At 37.6% G+C, this 14017-nt stretch overlaps 1 protein-coding gene across 1 annotated transcript in view; it reads left to right on the forward strand.

Moving 5' to 3' along the window:
• Nucleotides 1–2998: 2998 nt before the first annotated feature.
• SMC2 (structural maintenance of chromosomes 2) overlaps nucleotides 2999–14017 on the forward strand; it is a 46320-nt gene continuing 35301 nt past the window's right edge. The window contains exons 1-9 of the mRNA XM_069474504.1: nucleotides 2999–3039; nucleotides 3862–4090; nucleotides 4685–4834; nucleotides 6762–6884; nucleotides 7985–8023; nucleotides 8446–8556; nucleotides 8747–8791; nucleotides 10165–10398; nucleotides 10624–10773. Coding sequence (XP_069330605.1) covers nucleotides 3923–4090; nucleotides 4685–4834; nucleotides 6762–6884; nucleotides 7985–8023; nucleotides 8446–8556; nucleotides 8747–8791; nucleotides 10165–10398; nucleotides 10624–10773 — 1020 coding nt within the window. The 5' untranslated portion in view covers nucleotides 2999–3039; nucleotides 3862–3922. The remainder of the gene's footprint in view (nucleotides 3040–3861; nucleotides 4091–4684; nucleotides 4835–6761; nucleotides 6885–7984; nucleotides 8024–8445; nucleotides 8557–8746; nucleotides 8792–10164; nucleotides 10399–10623; nucleotides 10774–14017) is intronic.

Below are 14017 nucleotides of genomic sequence, written 5' to 3' on the forward strand. Positions count from 1 at the left end.
ATACTGTAGGCAACTGTATGACAATGGAAGTATTTGTGTACCTAAACATAGAAAAGGCAATGCATTGTGCTATGATGTTACGACACCACTAGGAAATAGGAATTTTCAGCTCCATTATAATCTTTTGGGACCACAGTCATATAATACAGTCCATGGTTGACCGAAATGTTATGTGGCATATGACTGTAATCAAAGTGTGCTGCTACTCAATACAATTTAAAAATATAAACTTCCTGTCATTATCAATTCATCCCTTTGAATCCCAAAATAATTCCTTAGGAAAAAAAAAAAAAAAATCACCCTAGCTTATTTCTGCAGTAAAATCCTTTCTTTTTCTTCTTCTGTCCCAAGTTCCAGGGAGAGAGGACTCACTCAGGTCTCTGTAAGAGCTGCTTACTTTGGCACTCTAAAATTAGAAAAGTATACCCTGGGAGTAGAAGACCCATCTTTCTCCTAGGTTCTGCTTTATTACTTTATCTGAGTCCTTGCTGGTGTTGACGCTTTCCACATAAGCACTAGGACTCCCCACCCGCTACCAGATTTCTGCTTGAATCACTGCCTGCCAGTGTTGAAGCTTTCAAAAGATTTTAATCCATAGTGATGAAAGAAGTGTTCTGTTTATACCACATCTACCCTACAGTCTGTTTCCTGCCCTCACCTCTCCAAATTAGGGAGTATGTTGGCTTAGTACCTTGGTTTTCTCCACTTAACTTGTGGTGATCTCAGGAGGCAGAGTTGTAACTTAGCTATCACTGATTTCCTCAAGTCCACCTGTCTTATATTAACAGAAATTCCTTGGTGTTTCTGGCATGTGCTAAGAATAAAACTAATAGAAATCTCTACCTTTACTAGCAATTTTCACTTCAATAAATAGTCTTAATGAAAGTCGTTAGATGTGTGTATTCTTATAACCACCTCAAAGTCCTTATTGAACAAAAGTGCATTTGTATGTAAGTTTTCATTCATTTGACATGAGCATATCACCTAGTTATTAAGGTAACTGCAAAGGCTAATGTCTGTCCTAACACTTATATTTTCATGCCAAAGCATAGATGAAAGAAAGGGGACATAGCTTAAAGCATTATGTGTAAGATTCAATAGAATCAATACAAGTGAATAGCTGTGATGCAGAAGATGCAGGAATCAAGGTAGACAAAGATATCTGCTTAATTAAATTGATGTAGGCCATGACCTGTGGTAGACATCACCAGGAAGTGGGTAGTGTATCAGAGTAAATATATGAGTTTTTTAAACAAATACACAAACAAAACAACCCATAAAACTTATTTTATTCCCTTAAGTAAGGAAAGAAATTCAAAGTGTAGGCCCATTCTTGGTAGTTTGACTGGTTCCAAGTACTGCAATTCCATTCCAGGGCCAAGAAAGCAACTTTTAAATACATGCCCTATCCTACTAAATATGTGTCACATGTTGAAAACCTAACCCCTAAAGTGATGGCTTTAGCATGTGAGGCCTTTTGGGTGATGATGAATGGGATTAGAGCCTTATAAAATAGGCCCAAGGGTCCTCTCCATGTGCGGAAGCACCATGTGAAGACAGTTAGAAGGCACTCTTTATCAATCAGAAGCCCTTACAGACACTGAATCTGCCAGTGCCTTGATCTTGGACTTTCCAGCCTCCAGAAATACGAAGTATAAATTGTTCATAAGATCCCCAGTCTATGATATTTTGTTATAGCAGCCCAAAAGGATTCACACACCTTAAAATAGTATTATTGGCTACTCCATCTTTTTGTACCTCACCTAGGATAGTACCATATCCATTCTGGAGTTATGCCCTTACTAACTCATTAGTATTAACGTGCATAAACGTGAGTAAACCTGACACCTTTTTCCTTCTTAAGGACAATATATACTGATGACAGGATTGGTTACTAGCAATACTGGCTTCTACACACGAAGTATGTAATAAATATGTAATACTTTAAAACACCCGCTCTGGAGCCAGGCTTGCCCGAGAACAAATCTCGGCTTCTTTACTTGCTATTCAGACAAGCTGCTTAACCTTTTGTGACTCATTTTACTTATCTGTAAAATAAAAACAATATCAGATTTCGCGGGTTTGCTAAGGGCATTTAAAAAGCCTTTGGAACACAGCCTGACATACAGAACTCAATAAATAGTAGCTGTCCTAAAGTTTCCAGAAACATTCCCTGAGTGCTAGGTCTGCTTATTACACAGAAAGACACATTTGTCTGGCCCCTACTACTCGCCCCACACAATTTCTCCCCCGGGCTCAGAACAACTCTAGAGAGAGTATCTTAGTCCCTTCCGGACGTAGAAATTTGAGATGAAAAGGCTCGCCAGGGTCAGAAGCCAGCGAGGGGCGGAGCCAGGGGCAGAGTTCCCAGAAGGCTGGCGCCTCCCTGGTCCCAACAAAGTACAGCTTCCATTTCTCAGGAGTCTGAGCCAACCCGAGAAGATACTGAGGCTTCCGAAACAGAACGAGAACACTGAAAGGAACCCTCTCCACTCGCGGCCTCCGTCTCTTTGAGACGGTAGCAGCCAGCCAAAGCGACCACCACCAGGCCCTGGAGAAGGCGGAGTCTGGAGGGCGCGGCAGGCGGGCTGAAGGGCCTGCGGAGGGGCGGGGCTGGCAAAGGCGAGGCCCCGAGGCCGCGGTGTGGGGCTGGCCTTGGGTGTGCCGGACGCCAGTGTCAATATATATCACCTGCTCCTTTAGTCCGCAAGCCCGTGCCGTTGCATTCTGGGAGCTGCCATCATCGAGACTCTCTTTCCTGGCGCCTTGTCACTTTTATCGTTCTAGTGGAGGGAAAAGATGGAACCCTAAAGTCAGGCAGCTTCTAGTCACCAACAGAGGAAATAAGAGTGGCAGTGGGGTCCTTTCCTCGCGCCGAAATTTAAAGTAGTAAATAGTTCCGGTGAGGGTGCTGAGCTTGGGGCCGCTATGGCAGAGTTTGCTTCGTAGCGCTTGCTACGGGAGGGTTGACTTTCTCTCTGCTTTTGTGACCGGGAGGAGCTTTGAAGACGCCCCAAGCCTAGGCGACCTGAGGCAGCGGTAAGGCGGCAGAGTGCGCACGGCCGGCTGGGCCCGGCCTGGCGTCTTGGCGGGAAATGGGGTCAGGGGGGGAGGAGGATGGGTAGCAGAGAACCTTGATAATTAGGAGCCGGTGGAGGAGATGTAAAGAGAAAGGCCGGGGCAGACGAGGGGACAATCTGAGTAAAAGTAAGAAGCTGGAGAACATGAGATTCATCTCATCTCTTTCATTAATACTCAGTGACCTTCCCTCCCCCCGGAGTCGGGCACTATTCGCGGATACAACGTCGGACGTAGGCGAAGATTCTACGAGAACTCATAGTCGTAATGGGTTGTATGGACAAGTAATTACCATTTAGAGTAATCTTTAATTGCCATGGAGGAAAAAGAAAGCCGAGTTGAGGGGATGAGTAAGGGTGCTCTTTTACATAGGGAGGTCAGGATGGACCCCATTGAGTTGACGTTTGAGCAGAGACATGACTGTAGCAGAGTGAGCCATGCCAGTATTGGAGAGAAGCATGTTATGGGCAAAGAGAATGGGGTGTGAAGTAATCAGTAGTCTTTGTTAGCTAAAGTATGATAAATGTGGAAGGCAAGCCTGGAAAAATAGGTAGGAGAAGTGGTAAGGAGTTACGACTTCCAAGTTGAGTGGTTTAACTTGCAGATAGTGGCTTTCTCTTCTATATTTTTAGGTAGGCAAAGGATATCTTTACCGCAGAGAAGATAGTGTGGCAACTGGCTATTTTATTTCGATTTCCCTGTCATTCTTGTTTTAGTCTCTCACATGTATTATGATTCCAGGTTTATATGCCACTTACGTGGTGTCATTTCTGTTTTGTACAGAACTGGTTTGTGTCCTGTTTGATTCCCAGCAGAGGTTGATGGGCCCACGACAATATCGAAAATGCATATTAAGTCAATCGTTCTGGAGGGATTCAAGTCCTATGCTCAGAGAACCGAAGTTAATGGTTTTGATCCCCTTTTCAATGCTATTACTGGTTTAAATGGTAGTGGAAAATCCAACATATTGGACTCTATCTGCTTTTTGTTGGGCATTTCCAATCTGTCTCAGGTAAAGTGTAAACTTTCTGATTTATGTGAGTTTAAGTTTAGCAAGGAAATCCTCGCTGAATTTAGGAGATGCTGATATTCTCTTCATTTGCATTTTTTTGTACTTTGTGTGAATTGTCTTATACTTCACAGCAGCCTTTTAAGGAAAGTTTTTATTCCATCTGTTAGATGAGAAAACAGAAACTTAGAGAGGTTGCCTCAGGTTTATCCTCTCAAGATGTTTAGGAGTAACACTCAAACTCAGACATTCTGACTTTAAGGCAGGCTCAATGCAGAGTTTGTATTTTCACTCCTGTATCATAAAGCCTTTTCAAATCCTAATGGATTAGATGACTAATGAAAATTATAGGTACTGTCTTCCCCTAAATCTTGTAAGTTAAGTTTTGTTAAGAAATGAGTAGAAAACAATTCAGAGTTGAAGGGTCCCTTTGTAGAAAGTTGCCTGTTTTCCTTGCCAGTGGATGCAACTGCCTGTCCTTGTCTCCTTAATGGGTACTACACTGATGGGTTTTCCAACAGCAAGAAATCCATTTTTAGTGTTAATTTGTACAATATGGAATTTTGTAGTGGGTAAACTTTTCTTCTTTTATTTTAGGTTCGGGCTTCTAATTTACAAGATTTAGTTTACAAAAATGGGCAGGCTGGTATTACCAAAGCCTCGGTGTCAATTACTTTTGATAATTCTGACAAAAAGCAAAGTCCTTTAGGATTTGAGGTTCATGATGAAATCACAGTAACTAGACAGGTGAGTGGCTACTAAACAATTGGATACCTTAAGAACTTTTCATGTCCTATGTGGGCTTTTGGCAGTTTGGCTTTGCAAAATGATAAAATTCATGAGCACAATTGATGTATCAAATATTTACTAGATTCCTTAAGAATATTTTCTTATATTAAAATTTTGATGATGCAGATTCCATCAAGAGGATTGAAAGAGATCTGAAAAATTGTCCATCCAGTATAAGGACTGAACCATTCTTAAATTTTTTTTTTTTTTTTAATGATTTTTTTTCTTTCAGGTCACATGGTAACATGCTTAAATCTTGAACCATACTTATGTCTTCTCTGGCAGTGCTTGAACACCACCAGTACCTGAGATCTTGCTATCTTCTGAGATAACCCATTCTGGTTTTCGACAGATCTTATTAGAAAGTTATTCCTATAAATTCAGCCTATGTTTTCTGTCTTAAAGTTTTACTCTTTAATCCTGGTCCTCTTGAGAGCACCAAGAGCAAATCTTATTTATCCCATATTTCAGTATTTAAAAGATCTGCAAGTATAAATGTTTTCTAAGCGAAATTTCACCAGGTCTTTGACTTGATGTTTGTTTCTAGTTCCTTCACTTGCCTGATCACACCACGGTATATTCCAGTTTCCCTTCTTGCCCCCCATCTGTCTATCTATCCATATGTTGTTTTTAAGACATGGCACCTCAAATTGTATGTCAGAGTTGGTCTAGTTAGAATTAAGCAGAATTATTACTTCTTTTCATTTTAGATACTCTGCTTCTATTTTTTCCCAGTATGACATTGGAGTGTTCCTACTACATTGTTGATTCATACCATATTTACTTGAAACCACTCTGATTTTTTTCAGGTGTGATATTACTCAGCTGTGTTACTGCCATTCTTTTATGTATGCAGGTTTTTGAAACCAAAGAAGAACCTTACATTTGTCCCTTAAATTTTTTTCTTATTATAGTCAGGCAATGTTTTCAGCTTGTGAGAATTTTGTTTTTAAAAATCTGCTCCCGTTTACTCTCCATCTTAGCATTATGTCACTTATAGATTTTCTCCTCTCTATTAATGAAAGCCTCTGATTAAAAGAAAAATGGTTGACTAGGTTGAGACAGAATCCTATTCTATGTCATTAGGCTTCCATCAAATAATTACCCTATGAGAATTGTCACTAATTGTTACTAATCTACCTGATTGGTTCTGTTCTCATTTAGGCAATAAGCCTGTATCTTTACCAAAATATTGTCATGCAGTCCTTGTCAAATTACTTATGGCAGGTGTACTAGGTCTGTCTTTCAGGACCTCAAAACCTGGTGGGTGAGACGGTCTTACCCAATAAATGATGGTTTAAGTATGATAATAGAATATGAATAGTGTCTGGCATGACTTGTTCTTAATGAACTCATATTAAAGCTCCACAATTACTCTTTTTCTTTTAAGGGATCATGTCTTCATTAATGCCTTTTAGAATCTTGTCAAGAATTGAGGTCAAGCGTCTTGTCTTTAGGTTTTAATATCTGACTTCTGTTCCCCTTGAAAAGTGGAAAAATAGAGATTAACCTCTGAGTACGGAAAAATTACAGAAAGAAGATGATAAAGAAAGGAAAATATGTTTTACACATACTTAGAAACATAAAGCTACATAAACCTTATGGAAACATAAACCTTAGAGACCTAGTCTAATGTAAGGTAGGTTAGGAGGCCTGTGGTTGGTTATATAACTAGTTAGCAAAAGTGCCTGGATTAGAAGCTAGTTGTCCTGACTCAAGTTAGTGTTTTTGACCATGTCACACTTCCACTGTTTACTCAGAATTGGTTTTGTTTACCATTAGTTGGACAGAACAAATAAGTGCAAAGTAATATACTTAGTAATTTATCATTTTAGCATAAGGTGTGTGTGTACATTCATATTTTTAAAAATTCTTCCTTTTTTAGGTGGTTATTGGTGGCAGAAATAAATATTTAATCAATGGAGTAAATGCAAACAACACCAGAGTACAGGATCTCTTCTGTTCTGTTGGCCTTAATGTTAACAACCCTCACTTTCTCATCATGCAGGTATTTTGTTTGAGGTCTTTATATCTCTTTGATAATAGTGTTGATATCTTTTATTTTTAAGTACTACAATAGAAGTACCTTCTTTTTTGGATTTTCCATTTTTTATTTGCTTTTATGCTGTGTTTGGGGACATATTAAGAAATGTGGTTTAATTATTTGCACTGGTATCTTCTACCGTATTACATACATTTGAATTTTGGAGAATGTTTAGAAATTTTTCTTTAATTTTATTTTATCACTATAAGAATAATGCATGTTAACTCTTAAAAAATTGTCATATTCTTTTATTGTTAGATTAAAGCATTTTAATATTTTAAGCATAAAGTAATTTTCTTCATTAGTGACTTATGCAAATAAAAAGTAAAGGCAGATGTTATCTTGACTTCTATTATTTCACTTGACCCATCCAGCTGTCCCTTGAGAGAGTCACAGTAAGGCCAATGGGAAGATCCTGATGAGACCAACATAAAAATATTTTCACTACATCACATTTTCAAAGCTGGAAGTTTGCTTCAAGTGAATCTCAGGCCTAGTAATATAATTCTCTGAGTGTGCAGGTTTTTTTGTTTGGTTTTGGTAATGAATGAATTTAATGATTTTATAGCATTGGAATAAAATATTTTTTTATTCTATTTGAGGCCTAGAAATGTGTCCTCTATTTCATGAAATTATTTTGGAAGGATATCGTTCAAAGAAATCAAGAAATGTTCATTAATTATGCTAAAATGTATCTATTTACTTTCCATTTTTAAAATTGTTTGTTTCTGCATCTTTAATATTAACTGTCTCAGAAAAATGGTCTGAGTTAACTTTGTATCATCTAATATATTGTTTCATTTGTATCATTTAGTAACTTATGTAACACATCACTGGTAAGTCAGGAAGTAAATAGCAAAGTTCCAAAATTCTAGAGTTACATAAGCTGTCTTTGGTAACAAATTTAACAGAAGAAACATCTTTTCATGTAGGTAGACGATAGACCTCCCCTAAGATTGGTATATTGAGATTCAGCAGTTTCAGTAGAGATAAACATGAATGCCTTTAGGTTGAATTTTCTGTAATTTATTATCATTATAGTAAGTTTACCATTTTATTTTCAGGGCCGAATTACAAAAGTATTGAATATGAAACCTCCAGAGGTAAGAGTACTATTTATGAACACTAAAAATAGTAATTATAGATATTGTTTTAATCTTCTAGGTAATCAGTTTTTTAGTATAATTTCTCTAATTACAAAGTTCTTGGAAATATTGTTTAAGAATGATTAATAAAGTAATATGTTTATTTAATATTTGGCAGTATACCCAATATTAAAAGAAATTTTGACTGTATAATGTGGCCTTGCTCAACTGATATTCTGCATTAGGATTCATCCTTACAAAAAAACCCTACAGAAGAAGATTTATATAAAATTACTGTGTTTAACTTCTTTGGTCTATTTGGGCCATTATTTTTGTAAGATGCTTAGTGAGGTCAAGACTATAAATGACATACTTAGTGTAAACTCCAATGAGACACATTATCTTGAATTCTTAAAACATTAATACAATTGTCATTCCAGATTTTATCCATGATAGAAGAAGCAGCTGGAACCAGGATGTATGAGTACAAAAAAATAGCTGCCCAGAAAACTATAGAAAAAAAGGAGGCTAAGCTGAAAGAAATTAAGACGGTAATTAAATTTTTATAAAACATTTTTGGAGAAGAGTGTAATCTTGTATTTGGAGTTTGTGCTATACAGATGGAATTTTTTTTTCTCAGTTCAGTTTTCCATAGTCTTCCATGACACTTCTCTTTTGAAAATTTTTTATGGTACTTTTCATACTAAAAATACTGATTTTTTTTTTTCCTTTATTTTCCAGATACTTGAAGAAGAGATTACTCCAACCATTCAAAAATTAAAAGAGGTATATACTATATATGGGAGGACAGTGAGAATGTGTGGTGATATATCCAAAATTATGCACATGGGGATGAAGTATATACTATTTCTTGGGGATTGTTTTCTGGAATGAGATAAGGAGTTAGAATTGGTACTCTATAACTCAGTCTTCTGCTTGCAGAGAATATGTACTTCATATCTGTTAAGTCATAATGATATTGGAGAATGATCTTTCTTTTTTTTTTTTTTTTTTTTTTTTTTTTTTTTTTTTTTGTTGAGACAGAGTCTCACTTTGTTGCCCAGGCTAGAGTGAGTGCCGTGGCGTCAGCTTAGGTCACAGCAACCTCAGACTCCTCGGCTTAAGCGATCCTACTGCCTCAGCCTCCCGAGTAGCTGGGACTACAGGCATGCGCCACTATGCCCGGCTAATTTTTTCTATATAGATTTTTTTAGTTGTCCATATAATGTCTTTCTATTTTTAGTAGAGACGGGGTCTCGCTCAGGCTGGTCTCGAACTCCTGACCTTGAGCAATCCACCCGCCTCGGCCTCCCAGAGTGCTAGGATTACAGGCGTGAGCCACCGCGCCCGGCCGAGAATGATCTTTCTAGTCTCAGAAAATGATATATCAGATTTTCATTATTAAACAAGTGTGGATTTCCCTGGATGATTTGACTAGAACAACATTTCTTAACTGTACGGCACACTTAGTAACCCTTGTTGGTAGAATGAATGAATAACTTCTAGGATAAGAGAGGCTAGCACTGTAATTATTGCTGTCAAGGCATTTTGTAAGTGAAAGGTATTAAAACAGAGTTGAGTTTTCTCTTTGATTTTTGTAGCTCCTGATATAAAACTTGGCCATGTTTCAGTGAAAGAATACATTTATAAACTACATTGTTTTTATAGATATCCATTGAGGAATTTATTAAATGCCTGTTAAAATTTGGTAATGCTGAAAGCTGTTTTATTAATTCTTGTAGCAATGTAGGTGTTGGAAAAAATGAAAAATTGTGATTTCTGAAGGTGCCCTTTGTGTATACATGATTTAAAAATATACTTAATAGTGTATCACTGTTGGGTATGTAGATCATCTTTGTAGATTTCTTGCCACCAGTTTATGGACCTATCTTTCTTTGTTAATCCCAGCTGCTTGATTATATATTAGAAGAAATAGCCACATAGGATTCACTAGAGATGGTATAATGCTATCTAAAAATCCAGAATTTTAGTGTAATGTAATGTTTCCTAAAATTTAAAATGCCATGATCGTTCAATATGAGACAGAAATCTATTATATCATGTAATGGGAAATATGATACTTGTTATAGTTTGATTCTTTCCAAATTTGTTTAAAAATATGAATTTTGAATTATTTTCATTGGTGACTTCTCTTTCAGGAAAGATCTTCCTATTTGGAGTACCAAAAAGTAATGAGAGAAATAGAACATTTGAGTCGATTATATATTGCTTATCAGTTTTTGCTGGCTGAAGATACCAAAGCACGCTCGGCTGAGGAGTTAAAAGAAATGCAGGATAAAGTTGTACAGCTTCAAGAAAAATTGTCTGAGAATGATAAAAAAATAAAAGCACTTAATCATGAAATAGAAGAATTGGAAAAAAGTAAAGATAAGGTCTGGACATATATATTAGTACAGATAATATACTCTGAAAAAAAATATTAAATGATATAACTATTTAGGATTTGCTGGGCATTGTGTTCCATATTGATTTGTTAATCTTAAAGTAGGTTAATGAAATAGCTTGTAAAAAAGTAAATATTTCATATGGGAATCATATAAGAAAATGACAACATGAACAAATTTTGAATAATTTGAATCGGGTGCATTTGATTATAGGAAATTGGAGGTATACTTCGATCTTTAGAAGATGCTCTTGCAGAGGCTCAGCGAGTTAATACTAAATCTCAAAGTGCATTTGATCTCAAGAAGACAAATCTGGCAAGTGAAGAAAACAAACGCACAGAGCTGGAAAACAATATGGCTGAGGTAAGCAAATAAGCCTAACTTAATTGCTGCTAGTGTACATTTATCCATTTATCCATTAAATGTTTTGTATTTGTCTACTGTGAGCTAAGTGTAGTTATTTGGGCTGGGTATATAGCAATGGACAAAATGGTCAAAAGTCCTTGCCTTGTGGGTCCTTCATTCCAGTGGGGGAAATGATGATAAAATAAATAAAATGTATAGCATGTTATATAGTGATAACTGATGTGGAGAAAAAGTAAAGCAGAGAAAGGGATTAGGAGTATAGCGAAGAAGAGTGCAATTTGGTATTTTAAATTGAGTAGCCATTGAAGTATGGAGTTACCATTACCTAACATGGAAAACAGGAAGAACAGGTTTGAGTGGAGAAAATAAATATAGTGTGAACAATATAGGCTTGAGATGCCTGTTAGACATCTTAAGTGGTGATGCTGAGTAGGTAATTAAATATGTTTGAGTATTGAATCTAGTCAAAAATACAGATTTGGGGGTCATCAATGTATACATGATATTTAAATCCATGAGACTATATAAAATTATTAAGGGTGTGAGTATATAAGAAGAAAAGAGGCTTAAGGTTTGAGTGCTGAATACTTTAGAAGTTAGGAGACATGAGAAAGAATGAGCAAAGAGATTGCGGAGGTATGAGCAAAGTCTCAGGGCAGGAAGTTGTCATGGAGGCCAAATGGAAAAGGTGTTTCAAGGAGAGGTGGCCCTGAGTTCCTGATTAGTGTGTGTTCATACTCTCACAGAACGAAGGCAAAAACATTTAAGAGTGAGTATACATAACTTCTTGAGAAGTTTTCTGAAAAGGCTAAATAGGGAGCTAACTGGAGGGTAATGTAAAAGTAAAGAGATTTTTTTGGCTTGATTTTTATATTGGATAAATAACAAATTGTATTGATGGAAAAGATCCAGTAGAAAAGGCATCATTTGTGATTCAGAAAAGAGAGATTGGAGAATTATTAAAACAAGGTTCCTCAGTGGATGAGAGTAGAATAGAAACTATACAATGAGATGAGGTCACCTTTGCAAGTAGTAGGACTTGGTCATCCATAGTAACAGAAGATTCAAGTGTATAGTCTCATATACGGGTAGATAAGTAGGTGTGTATTGGAGCTTATGGAACTTCTCTTGAGGGTGATTCTGTTGTCCCAGTGAAAATATACATTTGTCATTTGTCTTTTCATTGAAAAAAATAATGAAAATAAAATATTTCTGTATACTTTCATATTAGATGTATTTGCACGTTCAATTATAAACTTAAACAGTAAGGTAAAATTTAGACAAAAGCAATATGAATGTGATATAGCAGCAGTCTGTATTTTGACACATAGCAGCTGAAGTCAGTGCATCAGATTTTTTTTTTTTTTAACTGAGGTTTGTAAAGCTCTAAAGTATGGACCTTTCTTGGTTTGGGTTCATTTTTCATTAATCTTATCAGGTCCTTAAGCCTCACATAGTGGCACTGATTACTCCTTTTTTATCTTCTTTTCTGTATCCCCTTATTCTTCCTGATCTCTAAATTTTAGCATGTTCCAGGGCTAACACTCAGACATCTATATATACACTCATTCAGTCCTGTTGCTCATACCATCTGTATGTTGATGCCTTCCAAATCTATAACTAGGCTTAAATCTTTCCTTTGACTCTGTGAAGAAGGTTCACTGTGCACTGGTTACTAACTTGTGTGAGGTCAGTAAGACAAAACACACTCATATATGTCATATTACATGAAGTGAATGTATTACTTATAGATAGGCAGCAAAGGAAAACAAAAGTCCACGGTTCGTTGCAAGCTTCGTAGCTGAATGGCTGGGATCCTGGGCGAGTCGGTGCTCCAGGCAGGCCTGATCACCCTGCTTCTGATAGTGGTCCTCCTGGGCTAGTGAAAATGCATTCTGGCTATGGCTCAACAATACTCAAGGAGATTATGTCAGTCATAGTGTTACATCCATCTGAGAAGACACACAACCTCCTTTTCCAGATTCATGCCCATAGAGCATGCATTCTAAAGGCAAATAGGAAAAAAAAAAGTATGGTTGGGAACACTGATACTAGAATTTCATAGGTGCTAACAGGTGATTAGAAATGCTGAGATTGGGATTTTACAGGTGCAGTCTAAGCAGACAGCTGCCTGGTCCACCTCCACCCCCCGCAAGTTCAGTGTTTCTCAACATGCACTGCAGTACTGTTTCCCTTGTGCTGGAATATAGTATTTAGTGTCCATACTGCCCTTGTCCTGTGGTGGTGTACCACCTGTAAGCCCATCCTTTTGATGTCCCTCAGTTTTATGAGTCAGCTGTTCCATTTTGAGTGGCTCCATTGGCCTGTGGATGACAGGGTACATGAAAAGTTTATCTTATTCCATAATGAGAGTGCCCTTTGTCGTGTTGCTTGGGCAGTAAAGGATGTTCCTTGATCAGAGTAAAGTCTGATGGGGTATCTAAAAATATGACAGAAATTCCTTTCGATGGTGGCCTCAGCATTCACATGAGTGACATATATTTGTCCCTTTCAGGCAGCAAGCTGTTGCCATAGTCCTTATCTCCACATAGTGGATCTTTTATCAGTCTAGTCACTCAGTTGCCATTCTCCTGAGCAGATGGCTAGGCTGTTGGCAGCAGCCCACGAGTTGGTGAACATGTAGCAAGATACAATGGTAGGGTGACCTGAGTAGACATCACCACTGCCTATAGTTTGGCCCATTGGGTAGAATATCCATGTTCAGTCTCAGTCAAATGATGGCCATTCATTGGCCTGATGGTGGCTACAGTCCAGTGGACCCTTTCTGCCTTGTTTCTTCTCAGAATCTTGGGCCCCAGGTAGCCAGAGGAGGAGTCATCAAAGCATCCCCTCTGGGTCACTTGGACCCTTCTGGTAAGCTAGTCATTTGTTCATGGAGCCTAGTGATCCCTTGGGGTTCCCACTGGACCTGATCTCAAATATATCATTTCCGTTTGAAAATTGAGCTCTATTGAGCTTAGCCAAATTATTGGTGAGGTTTGTAAGCACCCAAGTTAGGAATGGGCAGTTCAAGTTGCAGACACATATGTATGGCATACTGGCTTTACATGTTCAATCCCTACCAGTGCACAACAGCAAGCAAAGAGTTACCATTCAAAATGATCATATCTGGTGGCTGCCTTAGGCAATTTACAAGTCAGAAAATCTGAGATCCTAGTGCACTTTAGTGGCAATTTTCTGTTGCCACAGACTCCAGTCAGTGTGCATGGAAGCTGTGGAT

The sequence above is a fragment of the Eulemur rufifrons genome, chromosome 7 (assembly GCF_041146395.1).
Source record: "Eulemur rufifrons isolate Redbay chromosome 7, OSU_ERuf_1, whole genome shotgun sequence".
Lineage (NCBI taxonomy): Eukaryota > Metazoa > Chordata > Mammalia > Primates > Lemuridae > Eulemur > Eulemur rufifrons.